Source organism: Polypterus senegalus, chromosome 5 (assembly GCF_016835505.1).
Source record: "Polypterus senegalus isolate Bchr_013 chromosome 5, ASM1683550v1, whole genome shotgun sequence".
Taxonomy (NCBI): Eukaryota; Metazoa; Chordata; class Cladistia; order Polypteriformes; family Polypteridae; genus Polypterus; species Polypterus senegalus.
In genome coordinates, this window is record NC_053158.1 from 152,353,767 (window position 1) to 152,367,376 (window position 13,610).

General features: G+C 41.0%; 1 protein-coding gene across 4 annotated transcripts in view; it reads right to left on the minus strand.

Annotated features, from left to right (window-relative positions):
- LOC120529589 (collagen alpha-1(XVIII) chain-like) overlaps positions 1-13,610 on the minus strand; it is a 258,159-nt gene that overhangs the window by 36,780 nt on the left and 207,769 nt on the right. For all 4 annotated transcript variants that reach the window (XM_039753509.1, XM_039753508.1, XM_039753506.1 and 1 more), the window contains 2 exons: positions 9,056-9,098; positions 7,822-7,911 (listed from right to left, as the gene is read on the minus strand). In XM_039753509.1, the coding sequence (XP_039609443.1) occupies positions 7,822-7,911; positions 9,056-9,098 (133 nt within the window). The remainder of the gene's footprint in view (positions 1-7,821; positions 7,912-9,055; positions 9,099-13,610) is intronic.

The window sequence follows — 13,610 nt, forward strand, 5'->3', positions numbered from 1 at the left end:
CACACACACACACACATATAGACATATACACATATACATATTAAAATAGAGGGTGTCAGGAACCTTTGGAAATGCGCTAATTCGCAGGGTTTAGCCAACAGAAAGCCGAGTGCAGGAGTCATGGTCAGATGACTGGCGATATGAGACTGTTGAATTCCAGTATTTTATATTTATTTAACGTAAAAAAACAAATGAAACAATAAACAAACAAACATGCTGAAGATAAACCAATATGGCGGGAAGAAGAATCTGTCGTGAACCGGCCACCACTTCCGGTTGAGGGCGAGACCTCATTAAACTTTCTTACACATATACATACATATGTACATATATACATATATATATACACATACATATATACACACACACACATACATCCACATATATATACAGTACATATATACATATATATACATATATTTATACATATCTAAACACATACATATACACATACATACACACACACACATATCTATACTAATAAAAGGCAAAGCCCTCACTGACTCACTCACTCACTCACTCACTCACTCACTCACTCACTCATCACTAATTGTCCAACTTCCCGTGTAGGTAGAAGGCTGAAATTTGGCAGGCTCATTCCTTACAGCTTACTTACAAAAGTTGGGCAGGTTTCATTTCAAAATTCTCCGCGTAATGGTCAACCTATTTTTTCGTCCATATACTATAACTTGCAAAATACCCGTGCTTCGCATCGGCAAAGTACTGCCTTAAAAGTTTGAATTCAGGGCTCTGTAGGTTGATCATTTTCATTTCCATCAAACGATGTGGCATCCTTTCGTTCCTAACACATTACCCAGTCTATATCAGTATAGATATCCAGGAGGATTTCTTTTTCCCATTGAGATCTGATGTGTTTTCAAAGTGTTCCTTTAATTTTTTTGAGCAGTTTATATATATGTAGATATATATATATATGTAGATTTGTATATATATATATATATGTGTATATACATAGATATGTATATGTATATATATGTGTGTGTGTGTGTATATATGTGTATATATATATATACAGCAGTGGTACCTCGGTATACATCTGCTTTGGAATAAGTCCAACTTGGTATACGTCCTGTTTAGAGGCGAAATATTTTGCTTGGTATACGACCTTTGTTTGGAATACGACTCGTGTGCTAGAACAACACGTGTGGTATACCGGGCGCGCGCCTTCTAAAAAAAAAAAGTTTTAACCTGTACAGTAATCCCTCGCTATATCGCTCTTCGACATTCTCAGCTTCAGTCTATCGTGGATTTTATATGAAAGCATAACTAAATATATAACACGGATTTTTCGCTGCTTCGCGGGTTCTGTGGACAATGTGTCTTTTTACTTCCTGTACATGCTTCCTCAGTTGGTTTGCCCAGTTGATTTCATACAAGGGACGCTATTGGCGGATGACTGAAAAGCTAACCAATCAGAACACGCAGTTAAGTTCCTGCGTGCTGAATGCAGTGTTAACCAGGAAGTCTCGTCTCGCTCATTCAGCATCAACGTGTTTTGCTGTGTTTATCTTTGTGCATAAATAGTCAAGCCCTTCATTATGGGTCCAAAACGATCTGCTACTGCTTCAGGGGCCATGCCCAAGTGCAAACGGAAGATGTTAACGATTGCTGAAAAGGTAAAAGTTTTGGATTTGTTGAAGGCTATGATTCTTTTTATTTAAAAAGTAGGAAAGGAATATAAGATCTACGGCTGCAGTGTCCTTTTAACCAGGGTGAAAAACGAGTTGTAAGTGGATGTAATAAGGCAGTAGTCTGGATGGAATCTGCTTTAGGGATTTGGATTGAAGACTGCCAGAAGAAGAACAATGGCAGTGCTACACAATCGCCTGAAGTGGCTCCTTTGGAAGAGCTGTAACGCTCTCCTTTGTTGTGCAGTAAAATTAAACTCATTGTTATCGGACAAGTCATTTTCATTTATTTCATCTAATTGCTTTTGTATTTATGTATTTTAGTATTAAGCAGTGTTTAAATTATTTTATACAACCCCATCAATGTATAATATGCCAATAACAATAGAATTTTTTTTTCATGGGAACGAATTAATCATTTTCCCATTATTTCTTATGGGAAAAATTAGTTTGGTATAAGTCCAAGGATCTGGAACGGATTAAGGACGTATACCAAGGTACCACTGTATATGTATATATATATGTATATGTATATATATGTATGTGTATATATATCCATCCATCCATTGTCTAACCCACTGAATCCGAATAGGGACACGGGGGTCTGCTGGAGCCAATCCCAGCCAACACAGGGCACAAGGCAGGAACCAATCCTGGGCAGGGTGCCAACCCACCGCAGGAAACACACAAACACACCCACACACCAAGCACACACTAGGGTCAATTTAGAAACACCAATCCACTTAACCTGCATGTGTTTGGATTGTGGGAGGAAACCGGCGCCCGGTATATATATATATATATATATATATATATATATATATATATGTGTGTGTATATATATATATCTATATATTTGTATATGTGTCTATATATGTATATATGTATGTATATGTATACATATATGTGTATATATATGTTTATATGTGTGTGTGTATATATGCCAGCAACACTCATGACAATGACAACACAATTACATTGTCAATCATGTTACGTTATTATTAAAATGTTTCCTTTTCTTTTTCATTACTTCTTTAACACACTACTTCTCCACTGCGAAGCGCGGGTATTTTGCTAGTATATATTTATAAACACACATACATATATACAGTATATACATACACACACACACATATAAACATATATATACACATACACATATACATATACATACATATCTACCTATACATATATATATATATACACATTGTGGAAGACTGCCGGCTTCCCAGGCCGGTCCGCACCCCCAGGCTGACAGGAGGAGCTCTCCCAGCAGCAGGATCGTGCCCCGAGGTCCAGCAGGGCCTTATGGACTCTGTAGTGTTTATACACAGCCCTGCTGGATACCTTGGGGACCACCAGGAGTCGCTGTGGGAGGACTTGTGGGATCTGTTGTGCCCTATGACCCGGGAGTACATCACAGTCACGTGATGGGAAGGAATGGCGTGCTCCCGGGGTGAAGTAAAAGACTGATTGCCCTGACCCGGAAGGAATAAGGAACACCTCCGGGTCAGGGGCTATAAAAGGACGGTGCTTCAGTCCAGACACTGAGCTGAGCTGGGAGGTAGAGGAGCAAGTGTCTGGGCGAGGAGGAGAGTTTATTGTGTGTTACTTAGAGTATTGGTTTATGAGTAGTGTGGAGGGTGCTTGGTGCACATTGTTATTAAACAATAAAGGGTCGTGGACTTTTACCTGGTGTCTGGAGTCATCCCTGAGGGTTCAAGGGTGCACCACTGCCCCCTACTGCCACACTGGCGTAGCCGGCAGGATTCTCTGGCCGTCTGTTGGCAGAGGACCTGCATTAAAAACAAATTTTGTGTGGGCAGACAACCCTCGGGGGATTCCCCATCTTTTCACGGAGGTGCAAACACCACCCGCTACCGAGAAAGCTGCAACTGTGCGCGCCATCCCGTTCTGCAGGACCATGGTCAAGAAGACCGGGAAAAAGAAGGTCAGTCCCAGCTGGCTGCAGGGCCTGACGGACGCCGAGAGGTCCTGGACCTACCTGACCGGAAGCAAAGAGGACCGAGAGCTAATTCGGGCCGAGTTAGCCCGGGTAGCGCGTCAGTCGGGACACGGACCGCTGTCGAGCGCCTCGGACTCCTAGATAGTCCGGGGTTCCGCCATACACTATGGAGGGAGCTGCAGGTAAAGCGTCCGGCGTGTCGGTTTATTTTATCATGTTTTACAGACGCTCACCAAGAGAAACGCAGCGGCGTCTCGGATGACTGCCTCATGCTCCGGCAAAATGGCCGCGGACGGCTAGCGAAGGCTTCCCACGAGGACAACAGACTGGTCACCCGCGGTGCATGTCGGGAAGGTGAAGGACACTCGGAGTCCTCCGACGAGGTCGTTCGGTCCCTGACGGGTCCGAGCCTCCTGGAAGGGGAGGGGAAGGCGTGCAAAGCAGCGCCGAAACAAACGGCAATCGTCAAGGAGGGACGGGTTGTGGCTGAAGGGTCTGAAATTGGGAAAGAAAAGGCAGATCGCAGCCGGCTCGTAGAAGCCAGCCGTCCCTCTAAGAACTCCAAAGCCCAGGAGCCTTTGCGCGACCCAGCTGAACACGTGCCAGGAGGGGCGTGCTCATTGGTTCCCGGTCGGAGGGTAAGCGAAATGCGGAAGCGCAAACTACTCCGGCCGTAAACATTAACTCTGTGGATTTATGGAGGCTCGAGGAATACCTCGCGCCCCTTCGCCGTTTCTTACAGGATTTACAACAGCTGAAGGAACGTGTGGAGAACTTGGGAGCGACGGCCGCAACCCCGTTAAAGGCTCTGCAGGACTACGTGCAGCGGCTGGGTTGGGAAGCTCCGGAGATGATCGATCGCGGAGTACAGGTGAGTCCCTCCCGTGTCGTAGAGAGTAAGGGGACACAGTGCAATCGGGCACCGCTGAGAATGAGTAGCGCGTGTCAAAGCATTGTGTGCCCGACAAGAGACTGGGGCATGATGACCGAATGGTCGGGGACTGGAGCAAACGGCCCAGGGCATGCGCGTGGCGTGGCTTTCCGGAGCAGTACGGCTCTTGAGGACCCGACCGGTCTTAAGTGCGGGGTAACGCCGGTAATGGGAGTGCCGGGGGAAGCGCCGCTCGTGCCGGTGCAGCTGACTAGTGCTGTTCATCGGAGCGAGACAGTGTTAATGAAGCCGGCTCCTAGTAAACGGAAGGAAACGGGTGTGCAGACAGTAAAGAGGCTTTCCTCTTTCCATGGAGAGCCTCAGGCTGAGCGCAAGCCCCAGATCAAGCGGGAGATCCCCAAAAGGAAAGGTGGGTCTCCGACATAATGGAGAGAAGGCTTGAGGGCAGCCAAGCGGCCGTAATGCCCTCCCTGGCAGGTGTTGAGGCGGAGACGACGCTGACGGAGTTCCCGAGGTGTTTTTGGTCCCACAGAGGGAAGCAACCAGGAGGGCTTCGTCGGTGCTATAATTGCCGGCAACCGGGCCACGAGAAGCGCCATTGTCCCCGGGGAGACAGGAGCTACACCGTCCCCAAGGTTCGCCGAGGACAGGGCAACGCGCACTCAAGGCCGGACGACGCGTCCTCCTGGAGGAGGACGTCCCTCTCGGCGGACGCTCCGCCCAGAAGTCGTCGCTAAGGGGGGGGAATTGTGGAAGACTGCCGGCTTCCCAGGCCGGTCCGCACCCCCAGGCCGACAGGAGGAGCTCTCCCGGCAGCAGGATCGTGCCCCGAGGTCCAGCAGGGCCTTATGGACTCTGTAGTGTTTATACACAGCCCTGCTGGATACCTTGGGGACCACCAGGAGTCGCTGTGGGAGGACTTGTGGGATCTGTTGTGCCCTATGACCCGGGAGTATGTCACAGTCACATGACGGGAAGGAATGGCGTGCTCCCGGGGTGAAGTAAAAGACTGATTGCCCTGACCCGGAAGGAATAAGGAACACCTCCGGGTCAGGGGCTATAAAAGGACGGTGCTTCAGTCCAGACACTGAGCTGAGCTGGGAGGTAGAGGAGCAAGTGTCTGGGCGAGGAGGAGAGTTTATTGTGTGTTACTTAAGAGTATTGGTTTATGAGTAGTGTGGAGGGTGCTTGGTGCACATTGTTATTAAACAATAAAGGGTCGTGGACTTTTACCTGGTGTCTGGAGTCATCCCTGAGGGTTCAAGGGTGCACTACTGCCCCCTACTGCCACAACATACATACAGTATATACATATATATATACTGTATATATATATACACGCATACATATACACACACACACATATATATATATATATATATATATATATATATATATATATATATATATATATATATATATATATATATATATATATATATATATATATACCCTTTGGGGCGAGCAGCTTTTGCTGGGGTACCAGAATCCATCGAGGAAGAAAAATGAAAAACATTATTTGTACAAAATCTTAATTTATCTATCCATTCCTAAATAATTAAATGGGCTGGCTATTTCGTATCAGTGCAATACGCTGCTTGTTAAAACGGATGACTTCCGCTCTTACGTGCACGTAGTGCTGAGTGGGCATTATGAACTATTATCGTATCTGTTCAAGTTCTATTTAAATTTTAAATATAAGTAATTTTTATTTAGTCGACAGAAATATCTTTGGTAGGAATGTAAGTTAAATTTAGTCATCACTGCATAAATTTTTCTTCACCATAGAAATGTAAAGACTAAATTCAACTTACATTCCTACCAAAGATATTTCTGTCGACTAAATAGAACCTACTTATATCCAAATAGAACTTGAAAAGATATATTTTTTCGAATCTGAGTGCGCATTTTAGATTGACTTGACGTGCACTACATCGAGCCCGCCTGCTATTGTGCTCTCGCTTGCTTGCCTCAATAAGTCACCGTTCATTTAATCATGGGCCTCTCTACAGTATTGCTTATTTTCGGGTTGTAATGTTCATTAAATTTACGTATCATCTGGTCCATTGGCGGACCGTGCATCTCACACCTAGGCCTTCAGTACTGCTTGGTCTGAATCAACCTGCCCCCAAAAACTAATTTATGGTTATACAAACCATCTTAATATGCAGAAATACAGTATAAAGAACCGCTGCATCGTAGAGAGATAACTTCTGTAGCCACAATAAATGCTTTTATTGAATAGACAAACCAGGGGTGAACAAGTTCCTTTCTACTGCAGCCACAGCAGCGACACACATAAAAAACATCAATAATAACTCATAAACTTACAATATCATTTAGGAAAATTGCAACATTTTACTCACCAAAAATTCGGATTATTTGTAAACAAAATCCATCCTCCTCTCTTTCCTCAAAAACAGTTCAATCACTCTGTCGTACGGATTATCCATGCACCTCAGTTCCAATAAAAAGTCCCTTTCTATCGCCATCGAAGCTAATGCTGAAAGTCGAACCTGTGGCTTCTATCAAATAAATGGGTCTGAATACGGTGACGTCGCCGTATGCCTGCTAGAGTTCCGTACTGACACCAACTCAAAATCTGATTGGTTGAAGCAACAGGTTAATCGATATTTATTCTGTGTAAGAGTGCCTGCACAACGGATTGTGAAGGCTTCTCTGCCTGGCAACAAATGATGGCTGAGATGTAATAGATTAAATGCTTTAATACGAAAATACATGCCTGGAAGCAGCACAGTCATCGGAAAAGCTATGAAAGGAAGCGGACAGACTATTTGCAATTATTTAATAAGTATTCATGGACAAAATATAATTAACATCAGTTTGTGATTCAGATATTTTTACTTATGAATATGCTAAGCACAGTCCTTCATCCGCGAATATTTACCTTATATGGGCAGGCACTCAATTACATGGGAGGCGTGACTCCGCCTCCCACGGCCATCGAGCTGCGGTCTATTACAGTATATAGACGAAAAAATATGTTCTAGTTATGACCATTACGCATAGAATTTCGAAATGAAACTTGCCCAACTTTTGTAAGTAAGCTGTAAGGAATAAGCCTGCCAAATTTCAGCCTTCTACCTACACGGGAAGTTGGAGAATTAGTGATGAGTGAGTGAGTGAGTCAGTGAGGGCTTTGCCTTTTATTAGTATATATATATATTAAAAGCAATACAAATAAAAAGAATTAAATTATAAGATATCCTCCAGAACGTTCTATTATATAATCGAAAAAACATTTTTACCCATCAGCACTGCATATGAATAATTAGTATTGTTTGTCCACATACCTGCGGGTCCTGGTTTACCAGGTGTGCCATTTGCTCCTTTTTCACCTTTACGGCCATTGGTTCCCAAAGAGCCTTTCTGTCCCTTTATCACTTTTTGAGGAATGAAAATGAAAACGCTGTTATCAATAAACTCATTAATAATTATTTATGGCATAAGCAGTCAGTTTATGGTAATATAATTTATTAGTGAGAAATAAAGTTTCAGGAAGCTCTCATGTGTCTTGACAGCAACAGGTGCTAAGAAAGAACCAGAATTGTCATTCTGAAGTCTTCATTTATGCTTAAATTAGCAGTACTTGTCATTATTATTGATGCACCCAATAGCAACAATTGAGTTTTTCAGATAAGAAATACTATAAATGACTCTTATATGACCGGAGTCACATAAGATCTACACAGCCATTCACTTTGCACGATCAAAAGACAATCTAACACACTGACACCTAATTCTGGAATATCAATAGTTTTTCATAAATGCAACCTCACACTCTTATGGAAAATTTTATATTATTGGCTGTGAGCTACATGCAGACAGTGCTGTATATTTCTCAGCATAATTCAATATAATACTTAAAAGAAGAAAGATGCTCCCATTAATATAAAAGGTATCTGCACTGCACTGAACAATTCAGAGAATGTCAGGCATTCAGACAAAAGAAACAAACTATTGCTACTTCTAATTTGTACTTTTAAAATATTTTCCAAAAAGTATTTCTCCAAAAATTTCATTTCAAGACTCAACTTATTAAAAATATATTTCAACTTTAAGTCATCCATTAATTTTCTGAACCAATAAAATACAGTTCTGGGTCATCTAGGGTTGGAGCCTATTCCAGCAACTTTGAGCACAAGAGAAGAACTAGCCCAAGATAAACTGCCGTTCCATCACAGGACACAATCACTCACTCACATGGGGCCAGTATGAAGTCAGAAATGAACAGAATGTGCATATCTATGGAATGAACACTAGAGTACGTGTAGAAGAAAATCAATCGAGACAGTGGGAATGCTTCAAACAAATAGTGGCTGTGGCAGCTGTTCAAATGCAAGTTCTGGAGCTGTTAGACAGCAATGCTAACCATTGCACCATCATACTTTTTTTAAGCATAGCTTTATAAATTCCACTCTCTTCGTGTTTTCGTGCATGACAATAAGTAAAATCAGAAATGTACAGATATCACAAATAACATAGTTAAAAAGCAAAATGTTTATTCAGTTACTATTTAGTTCTCACCTGAGAATGATAAGGTGCGATCAGTTTCTTCATTTCCATTAACCTAGTCAAAAAAAGCAACAGCTATAGGCAATGTTGGTATAAACTGAACTATTAGTAAATTATTATGAATATACGTTTATTTATTTCCAAAAGGCCAAATGAATAATTCATTGTTAAAAATTCACACTACTTTACTATAAAAAAAACTGAAATTGACCAAAAAACTGAAATAAAAAAAATGTCACCATTGTATACACATATTTTAAACTGAAAAAATGTTAATAACAAGTAAGACATATAGAAAGCCAGGAGTTTTTCTTTATTTGCATGCATTTCAGTCCTCCACCATTTAAAATAATTTTTTTATTGTTCATCAGTAATCATTGTTAGTCATTCACTTGCCGCCATTATTCAGATACCTATTGACATAATATATAAAAAAAATAGTGTGTTCAATTTTGCCAGAATGTTTAGTATCATTAATGGGCTGTCCTGTGTGGCTTTAAGGACATGTATGAAAACTATAGTGGTGAGAAGCAAAATTACTTGCACATGTTTTACTTCTTAGGCCCACAATGTAAATATTAATGGTGAAATGCAATCACTTTGGCCATTTTATGCTTAGAATTTTGCTACAATGCTTAACTTGAACAGTACTTTATGGTACGCTTGAAAGGCAACCACATTAACTAAAGTCAGCTTAAAATGACTTAACTTGAAATGCCTTTTTCACTTTCCATGTGTTCCTTTGTCAAAATTCACAGAGTACAGATGCACTGTACTTCCAAGAATGACTCCTACATCACCTGTAATGCATTAATCTTGAAAAACAAATGTGGGACACACTGATGATCAGTGCTTTAATTTGAGTTTTTTTAAGTCAGCAGTCTGGGCAAGCTCAAAGTTCTCTTCATACTGGAGCTGCTCCTCACTTGATTCCATGCTTAGTGCAAAAAATAATGCAAGGCGATCCAAATCTCACAAAGAATAGTTCAATAAATCAGCTAATCCATGAATCTTTGCTACTGTTTTTTGTGCCTTTCACAATAAAATATACAGTAATTTCAGAAAGTATGCATCCCCCTTCACTTTTACACATTTTGTTATGTTGCCGCCATAATCTTAAAATAATTTTAATTCATTTTTCTCTCATCAAACAACACTCAATACCACATAATTAAAAGTAAAAATAGGATTTTAGGAATTTTTGCAAATGTATTAAAATTGAAATATCACATTGACAAATGTATTAAGACCCTTTACTATGACACTTGAAATAAGTCTGAATTTATGTAAACTGCCCTGATTCGGAGTGTTCATTACAAATACAATGATTTACTTCATGATGTAGAAGTGCATAATAAACAAGAATAGTTGCATCAAATATTTGAACAATTAAAATCTTTGCTTAAATGTAAATGTTTAAAGTCAACTGTATTAGAAAAAAGAAAACAAAAATAACTTCATATTTGTAATCATCCATCCATTATCCAACCCGCTATATCCTAACTACAGGGTCACGGGGGTCTGCTGGAGCCAATCAGAGCCAACATAGGGCACAAGGCAGGAAATAAACCCTGGGCAGGGCACCAGCCCACCACAGGGCACACTCACACCAAGGACAATTTAAAATCGCCAATGCACCTAACCTGCATGTCTTTGGACTGTGGGAGGAAACCCATGCAGACATGGGGAGAACATGCAAACTCTACGCAGGGAGGACCCGGGAAGCAAACCTGGGTCTCCTAACTGCGAGGCAGCAGCAATACCCACTGCGCCACCGTGCCACCCTATTTGTAATCACTGACCTTGAAATAGTCTAAAAAATACCCAACATGTTATAATTTGTCATATTTAATCTTCTATGAGTGCCTTTTCTAGTAAAGAATCATATACCAAAAATATTCTCATATTTGTGAACTGTAACCTTAAAATAGCATAAAACAACACTCCACATATCTATATTAGTGATCCCCATTTGTTGAGGTTTTGTGAAAAGCAGTAACTTTCACTCATGTATCCCATTAGGGGGTGAACTCCTAAGACTGGTTGATGTGGCATGCACAGCTTCAAGTGCTTTTGATCATTTTTGATGAAGACACCTATTGTTTTATTTTTTATCATAAAGGTATAATTGCCTGCATAAATAATGGTCCAAAAACAGAATACAAATGAAGATTTCGTGGGTCTAGAACAGTGTTTTCCCAACTTCGGTCCTGTGGCCCACTGTGGCTGCAGGTTTTTGTTCCAACCAGCTCCTGTTCTTAATTGGACTCCTGGGCTAATTAAATGATGTGTTATTTCCCAAGTTCTGTGTTTTGGGAACAATAAAGAAATTAGAAAACTAAGTTTGGTATATATATATATATACAGTGGTGTGAAAAACTATTTGCTCCCTTCCTGATTTCTTATTCTTTTGCATGTTTGTCACACAAAATGTTTCTGATCATCAAACACATTTAACCATTAGTCAAATATAACACAAGTAAACACAAAATGCAGTTTTTAAATGATGGTTTTTATTATTTAGGGAGAAAAAAAATCCAAACCTACATGGCCCTGTGTGAAAAAGTAATTGCCCCCTTGTTAAAAAATAACCTAACTGTGGTGTATCAAACCTGAGTTCAATTTCCGTAGCCACAACCCAGGCCTGATTACTGCCACACCTGTTTCAATCAAGAAATCACTTAAACAGGAGCTGCCTGACACAGAGAAGTAGACCAAAAGCACCTCAAAAGCTAGACATCATGCCAAGATCCAAAGAAATTCAGGAACAAATGAGAACAGAAGTAATTGAGATCTATCAGTCTGGTAAAGGTTATAAAGCCATTTCTAAAGCTTTGGGACTCCAGCGAACCACAGTGAGAGCCATTATCCACAAATGGCAAAAACATGGAACAGTGGTGAACCTTCCCAGGAGTGGCCGGCCGACCAATATTACCCCAAGAGCGCAGAAACGACTCATCCGAGAGGTCACAAAAGACCCCAGGACAACGTCTAAAGAACTGCAGGCCTCACTTGCCTCAATTAAGGTCAGTGTTTACGACTCCACCATAAGAAAGAGACTGGGCAAAAACGGCCTACATGGCAGATTTCCAAGACGCAAACCACTGTTAAGCAAAAGAACATTAGGGCTCGTCTCAATTTTGCTAAGAAACATCTCAATGATTGCCAAGACTTTTGGGAAAATACCTTGTGGACTGATGAGACAAAAGTTGAACTTTTGGAAGGCAAATGTCCCGTTACATCTGGCGTAAAAGGAACACAGCATTTCAGAAAAAGAACATCATACCAACAGTAAAATATGGTGGTGGTAGTGTGATGGTCTGGGGTTGTTTTGCTGCTTCAGGACCTGGAAGGCTTGCTGTGATAGATGGAACCGTGAATTCTACTGTCTACCAAAAAATCCTGAAGGAGAATGTCCGGCCATCTGTTCGTCAACTCAAGCTGAAGCGATCTTGGGTGCTGCAACAGGACAATGACCCAAAACACACCAGCAAATCCACCTCTGAATGGCTGAAGAAAAACAAAATGAAGACTTTGGAGTGGCCTAGTCAAAGTCCTGACCTGAATCCAATTGAGATGCTATGGCATGACCTTAAAAAGGCGGTTCATGCTAGAAAACCCTCAAATAAAGCTGAATTACAACAATTCTGCAAAGATGAGTGGGCCAAAATTCCTCCAGAGCGCTGTAAAAGACTCATTGCAAGTTATCGCAAACGCTTGATTGCAGTTATTGCTGCTAAGGGTGGCCCAACCAGCTATTAGGTTCGGGGGCAATTACTTTTTCACACAGGGCCATGTAGGTTTGGATTTTTTTTTCTCCCTAAATAATAAAAACCATCATTTAAAAATTGCATTTTGTGTTTACTTGTGTTATATTTGACTAATGGTTAAATGTGTTTGATGATCAGAAACATTTTGTGTGACAAACATGCAAAAGAATAAGAAATCAGGATTTTTATTCTACTTTTATAGGAGTTCTAATTGTTTAATTAATCCATTAGTTACTAATTAGTGGGTCTGATGCTAAAGTACTTGCAGCCTTTGATTATTCTGTGTTGTTTGCCAGCTTGCCTGCTCCGCTCATTTTTAATTGTCATTAATAAGATACAACGAAGGGGAAAAACTGCACAGAGAAAGGGCAAAATATAATAAAATCAGCAAAAGACAGTTAAGCATTCAAATCTATAGCAAAAGCAGAAATATTTCTAAATGTCTTATAAATGTAAAAATCACGCTGCTGTGCTTTTCTGAATGTCGAATAAAAGAACAAATAATACCAGCTAATTAAATGAGATCAGTGCTATCAGGTGTTGTGACTGATTAGGAATCTGGTTGGAACAAAAACCTGCACTCACAGGGGGGCCACAGGACCGAGGTTGGGAAACACTGGTCTAGAGCAGGGGTGTCGAACTCCAGTACTGTAGGGCCGCAGTGGCTGCAGGTTTTCATTCTAACCCTTTTCCCTAAACAATGACCAGTTTTCATTACTAATTAATTTCTTTTCCCTTCATTTTAATAGCCCTGTTTTCAAGGATTCAGTCCTCTGAATTTATTATTTTCTTCATTA